The 26,150-nt window shown below is 41.4% G+C and overlaps 1 protein-coding gene across 1 annotated transcript in view; it reads right to left on the reverse strand.

Annotated features, from left to right (window-relative positions):
• DNAH9 (dynein axonemal heavy chain 9) overlaps positions 1–26,150 on the reverse strand; it is a 251,220-nt gene that overhangs the window by 83,724 nt on the left and 141,346 nt on the right. Inside the window, exons 49-50 of the mRNA XM_034407801.3 lie at positions 17,196–17,456; positions 5,219–5,644 (exon numbers count right to left, since the gene is read on the reverse strand). Of these exons, the coding sequence (XP_034263692.2) occupies positions 5,219–5,644; positions 17,196–17,456 (687 nt within the window). The remainder of the gene's footprint in view (positions 1–5,218; positions 5,645–17,195; positions 17,457–26,150) is intronic.

Here is a 26,150-nt window from a genome sequence, read left to right on the forward strand (position 1 = left end):
TCCTGCCAGTCCCCAGGGTCTAGGCGTGAGATGGCTTCCTTAGCCGTTCTCACACATCTCTCCGCCAATTCATTGCTAGCCAGATGAAACGGGGCGGAGAGTACGTGCCTGAACCCCAACTCCACCAAGTACCCCTCAAACTGCGTGGCCGTGAACTGGGCCCGTTGTCTGAGACTAAGGTGTCCGGTAGGCCATGGGTGGCGAACAACTGCCTTAGCTCCCTAATGACTGCGTCGATGGTAGTGGCTTTCATGAGTCTAATCTCCAGCCACTTGGAGAAGGCATCCATGACTACCATAAATACCTGCCTATGGAATGGGCCAGCGAAATCTATGTGGATCCTGGACCAGGGACCCTGAGGCCGCTCCCATTCCCTTACCTGTGCTGTAGGGGGGTCTGATCTAGATTCTTGGCAGGGCTGGCACTTCCCCACCCACACAGTGATGTCCTTATCCATTTGGGGCCACCAAACGTAGCTCCTAGCTAACCCCTTATCCTCACGATCCCAGGGTGCCCCTCATGCAACAGATTCAAAACATTTTCCCTTAGGCACAAGGGAACAATGACCTGATCGCCCCATAATAACAACCCCCTTGCATTGTCAGCTCACCTCTTTTGTTAGCGAAATGTTTGAATTCCCCGCCCTCAGTCTTTTCCGGCCATCCCCTCATGACCCAACTCATGACTTTCCTAATCATGTGGTCTTTGGTTGAAACCCTCGCCACCTCTGCTGAAGTGATGGGTCCCAAGTCCAAAACGTCAATCAGCAGGACTGGGACTCCGGGTGTGGGGTCTTCTATCCTGTCCGGTAATGGGCAACGGCTGAGGGCATCGGCATTGCCCATGCTCACCCCTGGTCGATGTACCAAGCAATAGGAGTATGCTGCCAGGAAGATGGCCCAGCGTGGGAGACAGGTCTGCTGGGGTGGGTTGGTCCCCTGCTATGAGACCCAGAAGGGGGCGATGGTCTGTGACCTCAGTTTTTGCACCCTTCCTGTGGCCACCCTTCTGATTGGTCTTCTTCTGCTGCGCTGTCTCTGATTGGCTAGCGCTGCTCCGCGGCTTGTAGTTGGGAGTCGGCTTAGATCTGCAGACTCTAGCGATGTGGCCCTTCCTATCGCATTGCCGGCAAATGGCGTCTCGGAACTTGCAGGTCTGGCGTGGATGGGCCCCCCCACAACTGGCACAGGCGTCTCAGTGACCTCGTTGGTCCTGCCAGTACTGTTTGGTTCTGCAGACTTCTTCATCCGACACATCCTCGCTATCCGTGCATACGGTCTCTTGATGAACCAGTGCTGACCTCTGTGCCGTTCTGACCTGTGTCGTCCCCTATAGTCTCTCGGCCGCGTTGGTGGAGGACTCTTGAGCCGTCGTTTCGTCCAGTGCGATGTTCAATGTTAGATTTGTCTTTGCGAGCAACCTCCTCTGCAAGCGAATATCTCTCACTCCGCAGATTAGTTGCTCTAGAAGCATCTCATCGAGCTCTCGGTACTCGCATTGGTTTGCAGCCTTGCGCAGGGCAGCAATGTACTCACTGATCGATTCTCCCTCCTGCTGCAACTGTTGCCGGAACTCATACCGCTGGACACACTTCGATGGCGTTGGGGCGTAGTGGTCCTTCAGCAGCATCTGAAGCGTTTGCCACGAGATGGTGTGGACTGAGTTTGGTTCCGATAGGGCTTCGGCCATATCGAACACCTTGGGTCCACAATGGCTCAGGAACAGGGCTTTCTTCCGCACGTCGGGCAGCCTCTGTAGATCGCTGGCCACCAGGAAGCATTCGAAGCGGGACATGTAGGATCCCCACTTCTCTTCGGTTAGGTTGAAAGGCGCTGGCGGTACATAGGCAGACATCATCAGTAGATTCTCCGCTCGCTCGCTCGCCTGGCTGGATTCGGGTTTGCAGCTCTCTTGTCGGCTCGTGTCTTCAGCTCTTTCCGTGGCTTCTGGCCTCAAAATCCCACCTTCGTCGCCAATGTTAAGTTGGGTGAATGAGGACACAGCAAGCCAGGCAGTGAGTGACAACAGCTCTTTATTGTATGGTGAGAACCCAGCGACTAACCTGGGGAAACAGCTATCCTTATATACCCTGCAGCTGGGGCAGTCAGCCAATCAGCTGAGGGCTATTAAGTTCAAACTTTCCCACCAAAACTATATACATAATACTATCTAATTTTCTCCTGGGATCTTTTGTGTTTGTTTGCTTGGATATTGGGGTTGTGGGGGGAGAGGTGGGTTTCAGCAGGTTCTGACTAGTTCTGGAGAACCAGTAGCGGAAATTTTGAGTAGTTCGGAGAACCAGTAAATACCACCTCTGACTGGCCCTGCCCCCATCTAATCTCTGCCTCCCAAATCCCAGCTGATGAGGAAGAAATGGGGATTTTCAGGAACCTTCCCCTGGATTGGGGTAGGAATGGAGATTTTATAGTATCCTTCCCCTGGAGTGGGGTAGAAATGGAGATGTTACAGTATCCTTCTCCTGCCACGCCCACCAAGCCACACCCACCAAGTCATGCCAGACCCACCAAGCCACACCCACAGAACCAGTAGTAAAAAGTTTTGAAACCCACCACGGGGGGGGGGGGGGTATTTGTTTTTTTAATACAGTAAGTCCACCTGTGTAGTGGTTTATCATTTTTCCTTCCACCTCAAAAAGGTTTATCTCTGCCCCCAAACAGTCCAAATGGGTAAGTAAAACTCGTCTACCTCAACCGACTGGAAAAATGATTGAACAGTACACCAGAGGACCTATTTAAAAACCAGTACAGGTAGCCTTTGCTTATCAACTGACATGCACAGTGACTGTTCAAAGCTATGAGGTGCTAAATAAAAAAATAATAACTTTGCAGCCAATTACAGTGTCCCACAGTCACATGATGACCATTCGTGTTCTTTGCAAAGCTTGCAAAGGCAGAAATAAAATCCTAAATCATGGTTATGTGATTTTCTGCTAAACGACTGCATCGTTTAATGACTGAGTTGACTCAATTATGGTCACTGTAAAGAGCTATCTGTAAAGTGGGTAGTTTAATGGGAAGTTCAGGGAAAAAAATAATGATTTTTTTAAAAATCCATTAGTGAAATTCTACCTGCCATGAAAATATAATCAATGCTAATGCTAGTGCTATGGCAGACCTTATGGAGGCACATCTAGGAAAAGAAAATTGTATTTTAAAGTTGGGTCCTGTGCCTGCGTTTAGGTGCATTTTGATATTTCATATATATATTTTAATGCAACTTTGCATACATTTGCCTGTGCATACACATTTCTAATTTTATGCATGTCCAGTAAGAATTGACCGCAAGAGGAAAGTGAGAAGCAGTTGTTTTCCTGGCATGGAAAACTGGGGGAGCACAGCAACAAGAAAACCTCACTATGAGGACCAGAGTTGCTGCAAGTCTGGACTGAACATCTGGCAACTTGTTGACAAAATGTCCCCATCAGACAGAATTTTCTTCAACTGTTTTAGAATCTGGTGACCATCAATCCAGGTGGACATCAGGTGCTCTTCTGGGAAAATGTTTCATCTCTCTTTTATTTGTACAGAAATAAAATATTAGCAGGCGTAGCTTGTTACATTGTCCTTTGCATCTTGTACCGATTTCTGGGCATTGATATAAAATTCCAGGCCTAAAAGTGCATGTATCAGTACTGTTTATAGCCTGTGTGAGCAAAACTGCTCCTGGGAGTTATTTAGAAAGCCAAGCGGAAAGGCTCATGCAAAAATGGCTCTATTAGCTTTATTTCAGGGGCTGAGAAGTGGCTTTCACAATGGGTCTCCCAATCTCTATTGCTCTAATTGATCATTTTTGCTACTTCACTGTAAAACAAAAGCAGAGTGTTCCCAAATTATTTTACTCCTGTGACAAAAGAAGTTAACAATTGATTTTTATCAGCCTTCACACCCGTAGCTTAAAGTTAAGTGCCTCTAAATCATTTTAATACTGCTCGAACAATACTTGAGAAATAAACTTGAATTTGAAAAGGGTACGTAATGGTTAGTAGCATTTGGAACGACTAGATATATGAACAGAATTGTCCCTAAAATCGCAAGCTACAATTTCTATAAATTAAATGTCCTTCCTCCCTTTCTAAAAGTACATTTGTGCACGTGTCTATATGTGTGCTTGGCCACTGTACAGTAACACAGATGAAAGAATACCATTTAAATTAGCTCTGTCTTAAAGCTTGAAGAAGTTTCTGACTTCTTCAAGCAGGACTTTTATTTGTGAAAGAGGTACTTTTGCACCACCATGAAAGGACTGATGTTATTATACAAATGATGGTCTCTCTCTAACCTTTCCTTTGTACCCCATCACATTTCCCCCCCCCCCCCACTATTTCAGAGGGAATTCTAATCTCTTGCACCGGATTTGGGGGATCTGAATGGAAGAATCAGTTGGGGGGGAGGAGGATCTGTTCAACTAAGGATGTCAATTCTGCTGAAGTTCAGCCATAAATGCTTTGCTTAGCCTAGTTGACAAGTAAACAGCCTAATAGACAGCCTACTATCAAACAAAGTAGGAACAGGTATATTGGTTTCTGCCTATCATGTAATTCTTAGTCACTAAATGTTTATAATACATAGACTTAGTTTAATGTTTTTTAACTACTCACAAAACTAACAAAAGTAGCAGCCAACTCTGTGAAAATATTTTATGATTTCCCCCTTCTCTAACATACATCTTAACTACAAATATCATAGTAATAACTTGCAAAAACCTTGCAGCAAAACCTTAAGTGACTCATTAAATAATCAATCACCCTAGACTTGGGATTGCTCACCAAATTGCTCTTCAGGCTGCAAATAATTGGAACTTTCTCTATGGCCGATGCATTTGAAAAATTTAAAATGTTAAGTCCAAAAGAGGCAGAGCAATTTTGCGAGTGGTCAATTGCTACAACTTTTCTGGTTATTTTATGCTGCATTTTAATTACTCAGAAAACCCTTAATTTACATAGTGATTACTGCATGATTATTACTTGTTTAATTATTTTTTTTTCCGATATTACTACTGTACAGGCACCACCCTGTTTTAAAATAAGCCATGGTACTTTCTTTAGGCAAAATGCAGAGTGGTTTCCTACAGCAGCTACTTATTCAAGAAGCCCACGTTTAAGGCTCTAGAGAGTAACCGATGCCAAGAATTTCAAGGTGCAATGCTGATTTCAATTTACACTTGTTTCCCAGGTTGCTTTTTTTGCATTTAGACTTACTGCAATTTTGGCCTTGATGTTAGCCAGCTTTTCCTGGGCGTTAGCAAGCTCAGCATTGGCTTTGTTGAGAGCCTGACGCTTGGGCTCGACGTCACAGTATACATTGTAAAAGCGCACGATGTTGATGACCCAGGAGCAGAGCCCAGCAGCTGCATAGGACTTCGATGCCACCAGTTCTGGGTTGAAGGTTGTATCCTGAAGATAAGGTTGCAAGGCTCGGAGACTGTTCTCATGTATATTCTCTTTGTTGAAGTGAATCAAGGAGTCTAGGAAGCTGTCAACCTTGGCCATGGCAATCTTAGCTGCTTTCCAGCTTCTGTCCTTGGGGACCTTACCACCCGAACCCATGAGTACCATCACGGCTGCAGTAACATTGCTGACAGCAGATGGTGGCGATCCAAATGACTTCAGTTCTGTCAGATTGATCTGAAAGGGAGAAGAAAAAGACCAAGCCTGTGAGATGAAAATGAATGGGTTTTCTTTTTTACTTTTCTGGTAATGGAGTAACCTCTAGAGCTGTTAATCGGAGAGAGAAGCTTTGAAGTCTGGGATGGCACTCTGAATTTTAAATATTATGACTCATGCTTTGTAAAGCAATGTATCCCTCTAGTGGCTTGGGGCCATTACCCGTTTGTTAAGTGTGAGAACCAAACACATTTCTTTGGCATTTCAGCCAAGTTGCAGGACACTGAAAAAGCCCAATTAGATTTCAGATTTACATGATATGGAAAAATAAACATAACCAGGAAAAGATCAGCCTGGCCTGAAATCGACAATGTATGTCTGCAGCTGCAGGAGGAGTTTAAACATGGACCTTAATTGAAAATTCTCAGAGAAATGTCTGCCTCATGAATCTTTAGCCAGCATCAGTTAAAGTGATTTGGGTCATGAAGCACCATTACCCTGTGTACCCTGTGGCTGCAATCACACTGGGAATAACACATCAACAGCAACAAACCACATAGTGAAGCTGTCTCAAGCCTCTTCCCATGTACTTTTGATAAGATCAATCTTGCTGGCTGACCATTCACTGAGCACAACATGTGAATGTTGGCATCACATGGCAAGATAACAAAATATTTATTATGTCATGCTATGACTTCTGAATCCATCTTCATACAATCGAATGGGACATTATGATTTGATGAACTCAAAAGTATCTTAGGATTTCCTTACAAAATGTTTTTGACCAACTATGGTAGTTTATATGAGGGGAATGCTGAGAACCTGGATACTGAGGAACTCCATTCTCCATGCGCGGCCAAGACTAAAATATCACTGATTTCAGTGAGAGGCACTGAAGCTCAGTCCTTCTGGTGAAATCTATAACAATTAAATGTACTCAATCAGACTAAGTTCTCAAGTCCTTTGTAAAGTCTTTTCTTGCTGAAGTTGTGTGTTTAGTTTCTTCCATTACAGAACAAACGTTTGGCATATCATGTATTCAAACACCTATGTGGCACTGAAACCTTGTCAGAGCTACATCATGCAACATACTGACATTGTAAAAACTCTAATTTTGTGTCCATATCATGCAGTTAGTTCCTGATTTTCATTAACTCCAGTCAAGCTATTAAAAAGAGCTTATCATTTCAATATCGGAATATGACACACACAGTGTTTCCCTAAAGCAATTAAAAAGAAACATTCAGCTGAAAATGGCTCATAGAAGACCTCTTCTGTCACACAATGGCAAGTTCCAAGGCAGAATCCTACCCACCACCCATCATGGGACTGGCACCAGAGTTTGCTAAACAGCAAATTTAACAGAATGCAGATTTTTAAAGCCAATGGAGGCATTAGTGTGGACCAGCTATTATGAGCAAATGCTATCACATCAAACTAAGAAGAAATGCATATATCATGCTGCCATTCAATAGACATAAGAAACCTGCAGAGCAAATGACACTCTACACAAGGATTCTTACTCTGATAATCAATGGACATTGACATTTTTTTAAAAAAACCAAACATTTTTTTATGAAATCCATAAACCTGCTTTTGACCTGAGTGCTAGGGTAGGTTGTTAAAGAATTTAAAAGGAAATCAAAGTCATAGAATTGGAAGAAGCCACTGAAGCATTGAAGTCCATCTTATCTCTGTGTATTTAATTCCTGTTTCTAAAGTACAGCATATCATTTGACTCAAATTTCTTCCTGCTTTTTTCAGGCCATTTTACTAACTTACCAAGGCTTATTTCTGTCTTCTAGGGTATCAGCTATCCAACACTACCTAGTGTCATCTATAAATTTGATAATTATTTCTGGCACTTCTTTCATCCAAGTCATTAATAGAATTATGTAGAAGAGCAAAGGACGCAGAATTGAATCTCAGTGCCTCCCACTGAGGTTCTTGATAAAGAACCTTTAGTGAGGATTCTTTGACTACAGTTTTCAAGTTAAATACATATCAATTTCATAGTAATTCCATCCACCCTTAACTGTCTTGTTAATCAAACACTGAAGTTGTCAAATGGATGCATAATACCCATGTAGCCAGCTAGAGAATATAACAATCCTCATTCTGAGCTTGCTTGCTTGCTTGCTTGCTTGCTGGATTCATTTGTCTGTTTAGTTGTTTTACATTATTAATAACCTACCCTAATCCTAACGGAATCTGGGTAAGAACTGTAGACAGTCATACATATTTGAATAGTATGGATATTGCAAGATACTGATTTGTAATAATTTAGACAAGCAGCAGCATGTTGTTTTTACTATAAGACTGGAGGCTGTTACATTGATTGTTTAGGGTCAATGTCAGCATCAATCCTTTTCCCATTTCTTACCTTATCAGCAATTTTCAATTTAAAAACACCCGAGTGAACTTTTAATAGCAGTGCAACTTCAAAGCAGTGCATTGAACAATGTTTAAAATCTATCTGGACCCGTACCAATCGGGCTTCAGGCAGGGGTACAGCACAGAAACAGCATTGGTCGCGTTGGTGGATGATCTCTGGAGGGCTCGGGACAGGGGTTGCTCCTCTGTCCTGGTCCTGTTAGATCTCTCAGCGGCTTTTGATTCCATCGACCATGGTATCATGCTGCAGTGGTTGAGGGGGTTAGGAATAGGGGGAACCGTTTTGCGGTGGTTCCCGGCGCCGCGATATAGTTAGCTGGTGTCATCGCTGACTATTGGGGGTGAGTCTTTACCCCCCTCCCCAGAGAGGGCTCGCAATCTGGGCGTCCTCCTGGACGCACGACTGTCTTTAGAAGAACATATGACGGCCGTGGCCAGGGGGGCTTTTTATCAGGTTCGCCTGATCCGCCAGTTGCAGCCCTTTCTGGATCGCGATGCCTTGCGCACAGTCACTCACACCCTTGTCACCTCCCGACTGAATGCTGCAATGCTGCAATGCTCTCTACATGGGGCTCCCCTTGAAAAGCACCCGGAGGCTCCAACTGGTCCAGAATGCGGCCACGCGGGTGGTTATGGGTGCAACTCGTTGTGCCCACGTGACACCCCTCCTGCGCAAGCTGCACTGGCTCCCAGGTGTTGATTACCACCTTTAAAGCACTCCATGGCATTGGACCTGGATACCTTCGAGACCGTCTTCTGCCACCAGTAGCCTCCCACCGGCCAGTTCTCTCCCACAGAGAGGGTCTCCTCAAGGTGCCATTGGCCAAATTATGTCGGCTGGCGACACCCAGGGGGAGGGCCTTGTCTGTGGGAGCCCCTGCCCTTTGGAATGAACTGCCCCCAGAAATTCGTAAAATCTCTGATCTCCATGTATTCCGTTGTGCCCTCAAAACCATGTTGTTCCGCCAGGCTGGGCTATCAATGTAAAGATTTTAATTGGTTTTAAATGGGATTTTAAATTTGGAGTTTTATAAATTGGGCCTATTATTTAATAATTTTAATTATTTTTAAATTTTGTCTGTCTTTGTGTTTTTAATTAGGCTGTACACCGCCCTGAGTCCTTCGGGAGAAGGGCGGTATAGAAATAAAATTAATAAATAAATAATAATAAATAAATAAATAAAATGGAAGACAATTTACCCAAGGTTTATCATTCTCAGCCAGGTTGCTAAATATTCATGCATCTGAAGTCCCAGTACATCTACTGGGACACCATGGTGGAGAAGCTAGTTTAAGTAAATTCATTGCCCAAGAATTTGTCTAAATTATTTTAATGAGTTATGGTCAGAGCATTGGAGCCGAGCTCTGATATTTCACCAACTCATGTGGATCTCTGGGTGATCTTGGGTTAACCCATTTCAGTTCTCTGTTAATAAAATGGAATAATAATGAGAAATGCATTGAGATGGAAAATAATAGTATGTATTATGACAACACATACAAACATTTAGATGTTTTAAAAAGCAGGTTAGAGGAACAACATTTCAAGTAAAAAATGGGCTGCTAGTTCAGGCTATTGGATGCATCATCTCTCATCCATCAAATTGTTCCTTCATGGAGCAGAATAGAAGAAGGATCACTCGGTTTCTAATTTCCTACTCTATTCTACTACTTCTCTGTATATAAAATATTTAAATGCAGAACAAATAAAAGCCACTCCTTTGGGATTGTCCATGCTAATTTCCCATACTATTGTTTTCAGTGGTTCTGGAAAGTTCTATGCCTTTTGATATATTGATAATACATACATTGCTTGATAATCATATCTTGCTTGCTCCCTTGTTTTCTCCCTCCCTCCCTTCCTCCCCCCCCTCTCTCTCTTAATGTTTTCCTGATGTTTAATAAATAAAAATCAAGTTTTAGTTTTGCTAGCTGAACTGAGTGAAGTCTATGCCTCCTCTGATCTGAATACAGGGATTGGCTAGAAATCACTAGAAGTAGAAATTACCCACTGCAATTTTCCAAAACAGACAATAGCACACAATCAAGACTGAATAAAGCACTTTACAGTGAGTGAATTCAATGCTCACCCAGAATTTTGTTGCACATTGACTGAAATCTGTGAGAAAGTAAAGACCTCCATTCAGATCCAGCTGCAGTGAGTATTCATTTAGTTTTCAAATGGCTGTATGCTTGAAGTTACAGACATGTGTAAAGAACCGTCTCTTGTACAAAACTGTAAATGGATGTCACACTGCAATATGAAAGGCTCTTTCTGTGATACAGTTGTTGCACGCTGCAGCTGGTACCAAAAGGTGTTGCTGCTAGCATGTACCCATTCATATTGTTAATCCACCTGGATAATAGATTAACAAAATCAGAAATACAGCAAACTGCTGTCTTTGTGGTCTTAAACACAGATGTCACCGTTCCTTGCTAGAAAATAAATGAAAGTGTTTCAGCTCCAGGTAGACTCCACTGTCAGATAAATCACCCCAACTTTTGTTTGAGAGTGGCATTGCCAGAAGGATTTAGCTGAGATACATTTCAACACGTAATGGTTGAAATGGTTGAATTACTTGTAACCATTTTCTACACGCACAACTCTATTTCAGGCAGAGGAGTAATTTAACAATGCTGCTCAAATGGCTTTCACAGTGGGACTTCCTATATTCACCAGACATGACAGACGTACTAGAGCTCCACAGAATTACTGATTTAAACCCAGGATCTTGGAGGCTGCTGCCATTGCTTGATTCATCTCACATTGTCCACTTCTGAAGATAGTAGCACTTGAAGCATCCTCTAAAACAGGGGTGTCAAACTCACGTTGTTACAGTGGCTTCACATGATGTATTAGGACTTTTTTCCCCTTCGCTAAACCAGGCAGCGGTGGGGCCAGCACATGACACATCTGGCCTGCAGGCCGCAAGTTTGACACCCCTGCTCTAAAACCTCTTTCATCCTCTGGTCAATCAGAAAATTCCTAGGAAGCCCATGAAGGCAGCAGGCTTCTCTCACCTTTGAACTTGGAGGTATCATTGATAGCTTCATCTACCATGAATGTGTCCATCCTCCTTTAAAACCTCTTATCTCGTGGCTCATCTGTAGCATTTCAAGCTGTTGCAGGTACAGAGAAGATGAAAATGTCTGCCCTCTTGGACTTATGTGCAACATCATGACCTAAGGAGATCAGGAATGGGACTTGGTTTGATGCCACAATGCTGCTGTCATCACTCTGACTTCCCTTGCCTCTCTTTACACTTCCTCCCCACCAGATGCCACTGTAACTGACTGAGATGTGAATTTGCATTCATTATCTTTCCTAAATCATAAAGCTAAAAAGATTTACATCCTACTCCTTTATCATACAAAGCATCATTCCTTTGTATTCTGTTTCTCTGGTAATTCTCTATTGCTTCTGTCTTCTGAAATACAAATAAAACTACGGTAGGCCTGGATAGTGTTTCTCCAATGGTTGGTTTGATGTTATGGTGCCCATTCAGAAGTGCAGGAGGACAGACATATTTTTGGAGGGGGGAGAGGAGGAGGAGGAGGAACCACATTTTTGAGTAATGTTTTTTGGACATTCAAGTTCTACCTAGGAAACTAGGACATATTAAAGTAAGTTTATTATTAAAGTTAAGATGTAACATGTGTACGAAGATTTTCTGTAAATCACACAAGCCAAGGGGGTTGGATTGTTATCTTTCCAGTGAAAAAGCGAAAATGATGTCTCGAAGAAGAAACAGGATCCTAGAAATACACAATTGGCTATGCAAATATTATTGTTAGGAAAACTCTATGTTCCAGACAATGGCCTACACTACCTTCATAAAGGACTCCAAGGAAGTGACTGGATATAGTACATCTTATAAAAACCAAACAGGGAAAATGCTTGGCAGGCAGCTTGCCATTCTCATCAGGGTGGGATCAGACCATAATAAAAGGGGAGAGGGGGTTGGCAAAAGCCCAGAAAACTGGGGCCAAGAAAAGAGAACATGAAAGAGAAATGAGAAGGCCTCATCAGGGACCAGACTTCTGCACCTACAATCGAGGTGGCAGTTGGTGGCATTCAGATGTTCCCAATGCCCAGAGTAGGGGAAGTAAACAACTAGAAATCCTACTTAGAGAAGACAAATACGAAGCCAGGTGTAATGGTATTCATGATTGGCACATAGCAACAGAAGGCTACAGGAACAAATCTAAAAGGGGGGGAGGGGAGTTGCATGTATGTATGTAAAGAAAAAACATATCCTTGTACAGAAATATGTGAATCAGAGTACGATAAGTATTTAGGTTAGAATAAAAGAGGTGAGTGGAGGCAATTCCATTGTGAGAATTTATTATAGACCACCTGGGCAGACAGAAGAACAGATGAGGTCTTTCTGCATCAGTTGGCCAATCTTTCAAAAAGGCATGCAGTAGTGCTAATGGGAGGTTCAGTTATCCTGACATCTGCTGGGGATTTGCCAACAAATTATTCTCTTTCCTAACAACAACTTCATTTATCAGAAGGTGGAAGGAAGAACAAAGGGTTCTGCTGCCCTGGATCTAAATCTCACCAACAGGAAAAAAAATTGGGTGATGAAGTGAATGTGACTGCCACCCTGTGGGAAAGTATTATCCTCAAAGTTGTGACATCAGGTTGAAGGAGGAAGTGAAGAGAGTCAGGTCTGTATATTGGATATTAGAACAGCAGAGGGATGTTAAAATTCAGAGGGAAGCTATTTCAAATCCAGTGGCTTCAAATCCTGAAGGAGAAAAGTATCCAGGAAGAATAGGACATTCTAAGAAATCAGATCCTGAAGATGCCATTGCAAACAATTCCTATATGAAGAAACAAAATGGGGAAAATATAATAAAGCCAACGTGGATACATGCAGAACTCTCTAAAAACACTGAAAAAAGGGGGCATGCCTAGGAAATGGGGAGAAAAGCATATCATAAATAAAGAATACAAGATAATCTCAAAAGCCTGTAGAAACTTTGTGAAAAATGTTAAAGCTCAGAATGATCTGAGATTTGCAAGAGATACCCAAGATAGTAAAAAAGAAATAATTTGAGTTCGTTAGAAATAATAAATCAAAGAGGAGAAGGTGCAGTGGGGATGGTGAAAACCTTGAACTTCTTAATTGCTATTTTGTGTCTGTCTTCCCTCAGAAGGGAGCCCTTGTAGTAGATATTTTGTTCTATTGCTCTGACCACTTTTGGACCCTAAATTTCAGTTTTCCTATTGTACAATCTGTTTGTTAAAACACTGAAGTTGGCCTCAATTTTGACCTGGTTTGTGAGTTCCTGCTTAGTGGGTGCCTTTCTGTAATCTGGGGCTGGCCAAGTTTCTTGACATTTCAATTAAATTTGCTAGTGAGGATTTATGTTTGTTTTCTCCCTCAATATCATTCAGCTATGAATAAACAAACATGAGGGCTGAAAATTATGGAGTTGTGATCCCCATATCTAAAAGGCATCTGCCTGGGTAGAAGCAACAGTATTCCAGTCCTAGAATGTCTAGCAGGCATTGTCTTCTTGACTTTATCTTGAACTTCTAAGAGCATCATCCAGATGTCCAGTATGGGCCTAAATGGAACTTTGGCTGAAATCAGCCAATAACTCTAAAAGTCCAAAAATGATTTTATTTTGGCATTAATTTTTTAACCAAGAAAGTATCTGCAGCAGGGTACAGATTCCCATAAAGCAGCAGGGTACCAAAGCCAGGTGAGAATATGAGGTGGGCAATCTTTTTAAAAAACTGTTCTACAAAGCATCAGAGCATTAACAAGAAACTATTCCACACAAGTAGCAGTTGATTCCATTAGTTATGATTAAATTTATTAGATAGCAGTACAACTGCATGCTAAGCAATTGAAAGCTAAGTCCAAGCAATCTATTTCATTACCTCCTCCCCCTTCTCCTTTCCTGACAACCTGCATTTTTCATTACTTTTAGTTAAAAAGCAATGCTGATACTTTCCCCTGGTGCTGCTTCATTAAAAAGCACAGGGATACTAGATCTGGATTACTGGTTGAAACTTATGAATAAACACACATCCACAGCCAATCATTCATGTCAATTGATGGGCTAAACTCTCGGATGCAGATGAGAAGGAGCATGTGGCGTTTAGTGCCTGCAAATGCTGCCACCTTCGTCTCCAGGGAAGCTTCAGGCTTCCCATTAATCTTGCCTTAATGAGATGTTGTACAGAAGCAAATGGAAAATTGCCACTGTTTCGTACTTTTGCTTAGTTGCCATCTCTTTTTGTTTATGTATTTGTTTCTCTGCCGCCTGGGTTTTCAGGGAGGGGTAGTTTAGTTGACTCATAACACAATCAAGGAACAATTCAGTTGATGAACAATTAATGGAATATCAACATTGGCTTAAGGAACTTCCCCACACCAGCCCTATTAAGCCCACTATAAAGTAGCAACTTTCAAATCACCTCCTCTTCCTATTGTTGGCTGAAGTAGTTCACTGATGTGAAATGACCCCAAATCACCTTCTCAAATAATATTTGCAACGTTTTTCCAAATGGACTCCCTGAATAGGAGCCTAATTTTAAAGCAAGACCTATTTGATAGTTAAGTTTGGGGTTATCTATCAGGGGTCCCTGTCAGAGTTTCTTGCAAAAATCAAATCCAGAAGCATACACAGATAAACTGATTCAGGAGGATTCATTAACTTCTTTATATACAAGAATAATACATAAAGTAAGTTTATAATACCAACACCAGATTCAGTTTCATTTCAGCAGAGCAGACAGCAGGCAGACACTGGTTTCAGTTTCAGTTTCGTTTCTCTGCACAGAAGTAGAAGCTGCAGACTAAGACACGCCCTGGCTCCAGTCTGTCTTAGCTCCTAATTGGCTGACTTAGTTGCTATGCCTATTCATTGGCTGACCTTGTTTCCATGTCTTCCCAGTCATGAATATTCTAACAGTCCCCAACAACTGGACTGCCCATTTGTGCAAACAGCGTGCATGTGTCCCCACCACTTGTGCAAATGGAGCTGCACACACCACTCATGCAGAACCATCCTCCCCGCCCACCCACCCCGGCCACAAAGCTGAAAAGATGAAGACTGCTGATCTGGATCATTCCAATTTCTACAATGAGGTGTCTCTTTACATGCCCACTAGATTACAGTATCTCAAACCAGTGATTTTTCAGCTGTGGTCCACAGAAATCTTCCAAGTGGCCCAGAGCCTTCCCACCAGTTAGCTTTCTAAAACCCTGCTCAGTCACTCAGCATTCCAGTACTTGAGGGGCTGCCACAAAGAAGAGGGGGTCAAATCATTCTCCAAAGCACCAGAGGACAGGACAAGAAACAGTGGTTGGAAACTAATCAAAGAGAGAAGCAACCTGGAATTAAGGAAAAACTTCCTAACAGTGAAGACAATTAACCAGTGGAACAGCTTGCCTTCAGAAATAGTAGGCGCTCTATCACTGGATGTTTTTAAGAAGAGTCTAGACCAGTGGTTACCAACTGGTGGTCCTTGGACCACTGGTGGTCTGTGAGAAAATTTTGGTGGTCCACAGAAAAATTATTTGCATTTTTTATATTGCACTAAATACTATTTATCTTTTTAAAAAATTCATAGTAATGGTCCATGGAATTTAAAATTATGAATTTAGCGGTCCCTGAGGTCCAAAAGGTTGGTGACCCCTGGTCTAGACAGTCACTTATCTAAAATGGTATAGGTTCTCCTGCTTGAGCAGGGGGCTGGACTAGAAGACCTCCAAGGTCCCTTCCAACTCATTCTATTCTATTCTATTCTATTCTATTCTATTCTATTCTATTCTATTCTATTCTATTCTATTCTATTCTATTCTATTCTATTCTATTCTATTCCTGTTGCTGCTTGCCCTCCCCATTCATCCCTTTGCCATTCAATTCCTTTGACATCTTACAGCTTCTCCAGCATGATGTCACACAACTTCCATTTCTAACGAGAGTTCACTCTCAGTGGAGTTTGCAGACTGCAGCCCTCAATCATGTATCATGCCTCTCAGTGCCTGGAGCTCATGAGTCAGTCTTGCTAACAGGAAGGCGATGTATGAGGCTGCAACTCTGCCCCCATTGCCTGCTTTCTGCAAAGTAAAGGTCACAGAAGCAGTTTGTGCTTTACAGAATTATTTCTTACGTTCACTGAGTTCACTTTCGACTTACTTATCATGCTAACTTGTCTTTCCTGATTCACAAAAAATAAATCAGTGGTTAAAATCAGGTTCACTTAAGTGTACCATGTCAAGTTGTATCGTTAAACTCATCTGGGTGAATGGGTCCTGAGTTCAAGACTATGAATCCATGTATAAGCTCTGTGATGTGGAATTAAGATCTTTCCTTGACAACTCACAAAGAAAGGTATGAATAGGAAACATAATCAACATCTAAAAATTTCATTGGGATGGAGAAACATTCGATTCTAGCTCTGTGCATTTTATGTTATGAAAATTTGCAAACGATGCTACTGTTGCTACTAAATGTCACAAAGTACATAAAACAATTCAAATGCGTATCGAGAAGTCCAGCTTTAAATGTTAAGTCCATAAGCATAAAGAATTATGATTACAGATAGTCCTTGACTTCATTTAGCGTTTGAAGTTACATCAGCACTGAAAAAAAGTGACTTAGAGCTGGTCCTGATATACTTAAGACCATCATTGCATCCCCATTGTCACATCATCAAAATCCAAGTGCTTGGCAACCATCGTGTATTTCTATCAGTTGCAACACCCGGGGGTCATGTGATCGCCATTTGCAACCTTCCCAGTTGGCTTCCAATGAGCAAAATCAATGCAGAAAGTTGGATTCGCTTAATGACTGCACAACTCATTCAACACCTGCAGTTATCCGTTTAACAACCATGGCCAAAAAAAGGTTCTAAAATCAGACATGACTCACTTATCAAGCACATTGCTTAGCAATAGAAACTGTGATTGTAAGTTGAGGACTACCTGTATATGAAACGAAGGCAGTTTTTTCTGAACTAAGGACGAGTTCATAATCAAATAATAAAGAGAGTCAGTTCCCTTCTTCATGCTTTCTTTTACATCAATTCGTCACCACAAGTGAAGGAAAACAGCCGATATGAAGGTATGGCTCGCCCTGTATGAGTGCAGAGATCTTCCTAGGTAAGCAGGATATTAGGAACATTACTCCACCCCCACCCCTTAAGTACCTTATTCAACGTGTTCAGGGCTTGCTGGGCAGCAGCAAGGGCAGGTTCCGCTTGTGCCAAATCTTTCTCACAGTCCTTCTGTTTCTGCTGGACCTCCTCGGTAATCAAGGCCACCTTCTGCTCCTCCTCATCAGCAATGGCCTTCTCCTTACTGACTTTCTCTGTCTCTGTGCCCACCACCTGAATCAGCTGGTCAGCATCTTCATTCTTTTGCTTCAGCTCCACTTCCTGAGCTGCCAGTTTGGCCTTCAGATCATCTACCTGGAGCAAAGACAAAAGGAAAGCCAGTCATGAACCTTTACACACCACACACATGTACACACATGTACACACACACACAAAAAGGATGCCAGGTTCAAATGAAAAAAGAATAGATGTTTTCTAAAACCAATACCGTAGAAGCGAATAAGTTACTAGAAAGGTAACTTATAAAATACTAAGGGATCTTAGCATTTTAACAAATAAACAGGATTAGAAGAATATTTTGTGATTTTAAAAAATGATAATGTTTTTAAATTCTAAATTGTCTCGTGTGTGTGGTGTATGAATACATATAAATCTTGTTAGAGTCATTGACTGGTAAAATATAGCAGTGGGCTAAAACCATAAACAACTTGAAACATATTTTTAAAAAATTGAATGGTCCATTATTGAGGTCCTAAGACTTAAAGGAATAGTTTCTATCATAAAGTAATGGAGGTCAAAAGTAATTTGCAATTCCCCTAGAGATGGTATGGTTCCTGCCCAACAGTAAGAAGCAAATGAAGTCATCCTCCCAACTAGTGAGACTACTAGTAGAAAGTGGAGTTATAAGGATAGGATGCAAGTTGCTATAGAAAATAGATCTAAGAAATGCATACGCTTAAAAGTTTCAGGTTCCTCCAGGATGGGTTCGCTCTGCAAAAGGGTTATTAATAACACTTTCCCTCCAAGATTGCAAAGGGCAAGGCATTAAAATGAGCTAAGAAAAAAGCTTGTCAACGTACTGGACAGGTAATATTGCATAGATAATTTGTGGTGTGAATGGTTTCCTATTTATACGTTGCCAGAGTCAGTGACCCAATTCACCCTGCTCTACTTGGAAGACTACATCAAATGCCTGTTGCCGAGTAGCATTTCTAGCTCTTGGCAACCTCTCAGCCAAGAGAGCTGCACTTGAGAAGCCTCACTGGCATAAATTTTCCAGGAAGAGGGAAATTTATCAAGTAGGCTCGTAGCAGTCAGAGAGTCACTAGAAAAGTGAAAATTGAGCCAAAAATAAATCAGCATATGCCAGCCTTGGATTCCAGGGAGATCATTCTGGTTTTTAAACTTGAGTGCTACTTTTGGAGACAGCAAAGTACTTGGAATAGTGCTCTTAGGAATCTGGACTAGGTAGTGTCTAAGGGCTTTAAGTTATTCTAAGAAATAGATTTTTTTTTTTACTTGTGATTTACTTATTTTACTTATTTTTCAAATTTATATGGCCACCCATTTTATTCTGAGCAGCTTAGAACAAAGCCTACTACTAAAATCTACTACAAATCAATTAAAAACATGAGGGATTCTTGGTGCTCTCTGAGCTTTTGTTGTTGTCTTGCAAACATTGCCCAAACTAGGTAACGTCATCAGCACCACTGGAGAAAGGAGGAGGACCACTGCAAAATACCTCCCACTCTCAATCCCTGAAGTTGATCCAGAAGAATACATGTGCAATAGTATCATGACTGAGGGATCCAGAAGGACCAGGACAGTGACACCACCTCCATCCTGAGCCCTCTAGCCACACAAATGTGTCTAATGCTATCTCTGTTCTGTAACCCATAGAAAAATGTAAAAAGAATGGATTGGATGGAGAGAGGGAAGATATATTACCAAGGCAACAAACAGATAAATGTGGCTTAAGTCCATATGAAGGTAAAGATTTATGATAATGTCTAAGATATACATTCCCCCCACACACACACAATTCACATGAAGATAAAAGGGGGAGGAAGGTAGGAACATTCAGACTTGCAAGATTCTCTTACTACATGGCACCATGCCCATGATATACAGCTTTGCTGAACAGTTAATCTGTTCTCCAGTCCCATTCTTCTGATAGGAGGCATATTTACTCTTTGTTTGGAGGAATGGGATAAGCACTTCAATCAGCAAAACTCTGTAGCAGCATTTCATTTATTTATAGATTTTTGGACAATTGGGGAGAAAATGAAGAAACACTTTTTCTTCCCATATTTCAAATACAGCTCATAACTTTCAGACTGAATAAAATAACATTATAATGGTGAATGTGTATATGAATAGAACATTTATCAGGTTTTAAATATTCTGATGAGGCATTGAGGTTTTGATGTGCAAGGCTCTGCCAAATCCATAGATCAGGTACACGAAGAGAGAAAATCTAAAGTTCCCATCATCTCTTTCTTTCCTTGTAAGAAGAGATAGAATATAGAGAGAATATAGAGAGAAAATCATATTTTTAAAAGTTTCACAAAGCTGCAGAGCATACAGTAGAATTTAACAACAAAAGAAAAAAGGCTAGCTATTAAAAAACACATTTTTTCTATTCTGTTAAGAATGGATGTAAGAAAAGGCAACAGAGCAAAAGTATTGGTCTTACGGACAGAAACTCTAGGGAAAACTTTTTCAGAACAAAGCAAACCCCGACAATATTTATGCTTAAATAACATAGTACATGTCACAGTGTGTGACAATACTTGTTCAATATTTTTTTTTTTGTTTTAAAGAGATTATCCCAGTGGGGAGCAATTTGTGAGTGTAGAAAGCAGCAGGAACAGTGGCACTTTGGCTTCCTGGCCTAACATTTTCCTCTTTCAATTCACTGAATGAGGCTGGGCTTTTTTACCCCCTGAGAAAGTTTCAAACGTATATTTGTCTCCGCAAGTGTGCACTGAAGGCAGACAAAGACATTCAAGTTGCCGGGATTGAGAAATGGTGGGAGTGAATATGGAAGTGCCCTTCCTCTACATCACCCCTCTGCTCCCAAGTATTACCCTCAAAATTATATCTCTTATTTGGAAACAAATATTATCAAAAGAAATGTATATCCATTGGCTGATTTAACACACTTTACTAAACCTTAGTAAAGGCATAATGTGCCTTGGTTGGGACTTAATTGAGGCATATATACAACTGTGATGTATAAACCAAGGTTTATGGGGGAGTGAATTATGACCCCAAGTAACAAACCTAAAAGTTTGGAATAAATTCTGCTATCAACTATATAAAAAGTCTTCAAATTGGAGCTCTAACTTACAAAAAAGGACTATTGAGAATCATTCCTAGGGCCGACTCTGCTTTGAGGAAGATTTGGGCAAGTTTTCCTTTGGAGCAGTTTCTGCACATGCCAGAAGAAGCTTCAGTAGAAGCAAAGCAGCTGACTCCGTCTGATCAGCCCAATGGTTCTCTGATACAGAGCAATTGATGGCACTGAAATGGCAACACACAAAGCGAAACATGCCATCAAGGGAGACTGACTCAGGTTTAGGAAATGTTAAGGAAAGTAGTCAGTAAGTAAAAGGCAGATGCTTGGCTTCACTCATGTTATGGTTTTGTGTTAATCTGATTAACAGCTCAACTTTGTCATCATTGTTCACAAGTTGATTTTTCTCCTGGGTTTAACAACACCTGCACACACAAAGAGGCTAACTAGTAACCAAGGTAACGCAAGCCAATTTTTTTTTTTAAAGGACAGAAATAACATACAAATCCAGAGCTATTCCTCCTGCTTAGCTCCCTCTCTTTAGGCAGAACTGGGAGAACCGAAGCAAATCATCTCACTTGACTCAGTAGAGATCATCTGCAATAATCACCAAATTGTAACTAATTAATGTGTACAGTTGGTTAGAGAAAGAGGAAGATCTGTCATCTTTTAAGAAACCTTAGATGGAAAGGAGAAGATAAAGCAGGCTGCCTTTAAGCGAGCCTTGTGATTCAGTGTGTATAGAAAGAAAACCCATACTCTAAATTAAGAGCTTGAAGGAGAATGCCAGCATGCCTTTTAATTCCAATTGTCTGTGCCAAATGTCAGGACGTGATATACTACATCAGAAAGTTTGGTAGTTAATTGGTAAAGCAGGAGAGTGTGGAGCCTGCAGTGCAATTTTTTTTTTAATGAAAAGCAGCACCAACAAGTTGCCACACATACAGAAAGACTAGTACAAGGCAACCTCTCTTTCACAGCAGGAGGCATGCTTAAAAATAAAGTGATTGCCCAAAGAGTTCTCTTTCCCAGCATGTCTCGTGTTCAGAGGAGGAAGGAGGAATGAAACCTCAAACATTTCTGGAAATAAGGAAATAGTTGCAACAAGGGAGAAGGAAAAGAAGCAAAGGTTATTCCCCCCAAAAAGAACCCAAAAAACCCAGGACTAATCTGATTGGTCAAAAGTTTTTCAAAGTTTTACTTTAAAATAGATAGATGATAGATAGATAGATAGATAGATAGATAGATAGATAGATAGATAGATAGATAGATAGATAGATAGATAGATAGATAGATAGGGATATGGTGGCTCAGTGGCTAAGACGCAAAAGGTTGGCAGTTCAGCAGTTCGAATCCCTAGTGCCGCATAACGGGATGAGCTCATGTTACTTGTCCCAGCTTCTGCCAACCTACCAGTTCAAAAGCATGTAAAAAGTGCAAGTAGAAAAATAGGGACCACTTTTGGTGGGAAGATAACAGCGTTCTGTGCGCTTTTTGCATTTAGTCATGCCGGCCACATGACCATGGAGACGTCTTCGGACAACACTGGCTCTTCGACTTTGAAATGGAGATGAACACCACCCCCTAGAGTCAGGAACAATTAGCACATATGTGCGAGGGGAACCTTTACCTTGTGTGTGTGTGTGTGTGTGTGTGTGTGTGTGTGTGTGTGTGTGTACATATATGTATTGATTATGTTAAATTTATATTTACTGACAAAGAAATAAAGGGAGACTAGTATAGATCTATTTCAAGCTATTTCGCTCTCATCAGCTAGCCATACCCTTCTGGGATTCAAACCTGGGCTTGCTTGCATATTAGTCGGATGTATTAACCTCTAAGCCACAGGTTCTCCTTGCTTTGTCAGTTTATACCAGGGGAGATTAAATGGGTTTTCTATCGAAGCAACCTGGTCTACCCAAATATGGGAAGGAGCATACTGCTTCCTTTCGCCTTTCAGCCCCAATCCGGGAGCCCTCAGGCAGTCGCTTTCACGGGTGTTTGTATGTAGGTCTTTGGTTATTCGGGTTTTCTCCCGTGTAAAATTGGAAGTGTCTTGGCGACGTTTCGACGAAGTCTCATTCGTCATCTTCAGGCTGGTGTTTTTGGGTTCGTGCTTCTGGGAGCAATAACCAAATTATTGCTCCCAGAAGCACAAATAACCAAACCCGAAACCAGAAAAGAATCGGATCAGGGGACTTCCGGTTTGCGAGCCTCGGCGACGGCGGTGTTTCTTTAAAGACCGCCAGCCCCGCCGCCTGTAGAGCCGCCCCGCGATCGAGGAGCGGCTCGAAAACTCCAAAATCTTGAAGATTGAAGGAGAAGAGATAGCAGGGTACAGGTTGAGCCCCTGTAACCCCCCAGGGAATTGTTTCTGGGGAGGAAACAGGCGTGGCTCCCTTCCAACCTGCTGAAACTCCGGGCGGCGTGGGACGTTTCTGCTAATTAGCAGAACAAGCCGGCAGCAGCAAACTCTTAAAGCGAAAGGAACTAACCTTAATAAACAGCGGAAATATCAACCTGAATCCAGAAACTTGAAAATTGCAAGTATTAGTGCTTTGTTGATTTTTTAATTCAAAAGAGAAAGCGAGTGAGCGAAAGTGATTTGAAAAAATATGGCGCCCAGCATTTGAGTTAACGAGCTAGTGAAAGTGGATTTGTGAAGCCTTCCTGCTTTGTTACAAAGTTATAAAGCTGCTACAAAGTTGCTCTATCTAAAGGAAAAATTTCTTTTTCTAAAATTTGACTTTGCTTTACTTCAGTTTCACTTGATTAAATCTGGGGGACTTTTTTAGAAGTTTCTGTGGAAGAGGGAAAGGAAAAGGAATTTCCCTCTTCAGAAAAACTAGATCACGAGGCACGATGGCTTCAAAGAAGCAGGAAGGGAAGGCAACAGGGGGGGATCCCCCACACACAAACATGAAACGCAGCTTCCCCCTGCTCAACAGTTACAGACTCAAAAAAGAGAATTTGATGTGGGAGATTTAAAAGAATTTATTTCTAAAACTCTGGATGATAAATTTCAAAAATCTCAACAGGAGATAGATGACAAACTTCAAAAATCACATCAGGGGATAGATGATAAACTTCAAAAATCACACCAGGAATTTATGCAGGAAATTAATGAAGTTAAAGATATGGTGAAACAGAATCAAAACAAGGTGACCAAAAAAATATCAGAAGTGGCATCTGGCCTGGCAGAATTTATTGGGAAAGTTGATTTTAAAGTTGAAGAACTTAAATCAGAAGTTAATGTAAAGATGAAAGACAATGATTATAAAATTGCTGATGTTGACAATAAAATGCACAGAGTTGAAGACGAGATTGTTATGATACAATTCAGGGCAATGGAGTTTGCTATACGGCTTCGGGGAATCCGAGAGGAGGAAAGACAGGATTTGAGACAAGTCTGTTCTGAGGCCTTGGCTAAGATTCTACAAGTTAATCCTGATGTGGTTTTTCATAAAATAGACAAAATTTACAGAGTGAACTCTTGGGTGGCCAGACAAAGACAATTACCTAGAGATGTGGTCATATATTTTACAGAAAGAGAAATAAGAAATGATATCCTGCAAAAATCCTTTTACACTTCTGTACAAGTCGGGGGCTCACGAATTGGAATTTATAAAGAATTGCCTCCCAAAATGTTGAAAGCTAGAAAAGAATTTGGCTTTCTTGTTAAGGAATTACAAAATTTACAGATACCCTTCCGGTGGGACGCACCAGCTGGGATAATTTTCAGATACAAGGGAGAAAGATGCCGTTTGAATACCGTGGAGAAGGCACAACACTTTTATACTACTATTCTTAAGGAAAGAACACCATCTCCACGTACATCTACAGTTTTGGAGATTAAAGAGAGTGAAGAGAAGCAACCTCAACGAGATTTGCAAGAACAGTCCAAGCAGGAATTAGAAGGAGTGCAAGGTGCAGAAGGAGGTTTTTTGGATGAGCCCTTGCTGGAATCTTCTCCAATTTTGGACTCGGTTTGGATGATTGAATTTAAGGATCAACGTATAACTAGAGCTCAATCTAAGTTACTTAAACAAAAGCAACAACAACAACAGGAAAGACAAGACAAGGAGGCAGTTAAGAGTACTGCACAAGAGATTGGAGCTATGGGAGGAGCGAAATCGAAGCTTTCGGATGACCTTCAAGTATTCTGCTCTGTGCTCCGAAAAGAGGCTGATGACCTTTAAGTGTTTATCTTGGAATGTTAATGGGTTGAATTCAGCACAGAAAAGGAAGAAATTATTTACATATTTGAAACAATTTAATGATATAATTTGTTTACAAGAAACGCATATCACAACTCTAGATCAAAAATATCTGATAAACTCCAAACTAGGAACACATTTTATATCTTCAACTTCGCAAAAAAAGAATGGTGTGGTTATCTATGTAAATAAAAAATTAACAGCTAAAGTTATAGAAACAGATGAAGATGGTAGGTTTGTAGCAATTGAATTGTTTACGGCAAAGGGCCAAATTCTTTTGATTGGAATTTATGCTCCCAATCAACAACAGGACTATTTCTACAAGATGCTACATACCAAAATACTGCAATGGGATTACAGATCTATTTTAATTATGGGAGACTGGAATGGAGTAATTGATTCTAAATTAGATAAAAAGAGTTTGGCAAAGTCTAGAATCAGACTACCACAGACCTTTTTTGACATGAAAGAAGATATGGAACTAAAAGACGTTTGGAGAGTACATAATCCAAAAGAACTGGACTACACTTTCTTTTCTGATAGACACAGATCCTTCTCTAGGATTGACTTTATCTTGTTGTCAGATGATTTACTTGTCAAGACAAAAAGAACAAAGATTTTTCCAAGAACTTTGACTGACCACAGCCCAATATGGATAGAAATTGAGATGGATAAGGCTGAGAGACGTTCCTGGAGATTAAATGAGAATTTGTTTAGATATGAAAAAAATACAACAGAACTTAAAAAGCATCTGAAAGAATTTTTTGAAATAAATCTGAATAAAGGTACCCCAATTGAAATTGTCTGGGACGCAAGTAAAGCTTATATGAGAGGGGTACTTATCTACATGAACTCTAAACATAGACTGTTTCGACAAAAGAAAAGATCTGAATTGGAAATAGAAATAAAGAGACTTCCGGTTGGCGAGCTGCAGCGACATGGTGCTGAGTGAGTGACTGTCACCCCTCAACACCGTTTGTCACCGCGTTTTGGGGATCCCTTCGGGGGCGCGGGTCCTGGAGAGCCCCGCGGACAATAGAGAGAGTCGGGTGAGCGAGAAAGTGAAGCGCACACACTTCTCGCTAAACCGGGCGGCTCTGTCAAGCCAACGCGTGTGAAGTCAGCCTCTCAATGGCTGACCCGAAGCTGTGGTAGCTGACAACTAGACGGGAAGCAAGGAAGATCGGAGGCTGCAGTGTCGAGATCGAACCGTGTCCTCCCTGCCTACGCGTGAGTGAACATCAGGAAGGGGCCGGCGGAGTCGGGCGAGAAGGGCTTAAACAGAAAAAGAGCGGCGACGGAGAGTGGAGAATAGACGGAAAGATCACGGAGCTCGACAAGCCGGCGCAGAGAATAAGAAATTGAGGTTGCTAAATTACCTGCGCAAGAAGGGGATCGGTGGGTAAAAGGAGTAAGGAAGCTAAAAGAATTCAGAAGAACTTCTCTTTTCTTTATTTGCTGGTTAAAGCAGAAAGATGAACTAAGTTGGAGATTGGACCCTATCTAATTGTGCCAGAGAACAGGAAGTGCAGC

Source organism: Pantherophis guttatus, chromosome 2, assembly GCF_059756535.1.
Source record: "Pantherophis guttatus breed Tessera chromosome 2, ASM5975653v1, whole genome shotgun sequence".
Taxonomy (NCBI): domain Eukaryota; kingdom Metazoa; phylum Chordata; class Lepidosauria; order Squamata; family Colubridae; genus Pantherophis; species Pantherophis guttatus.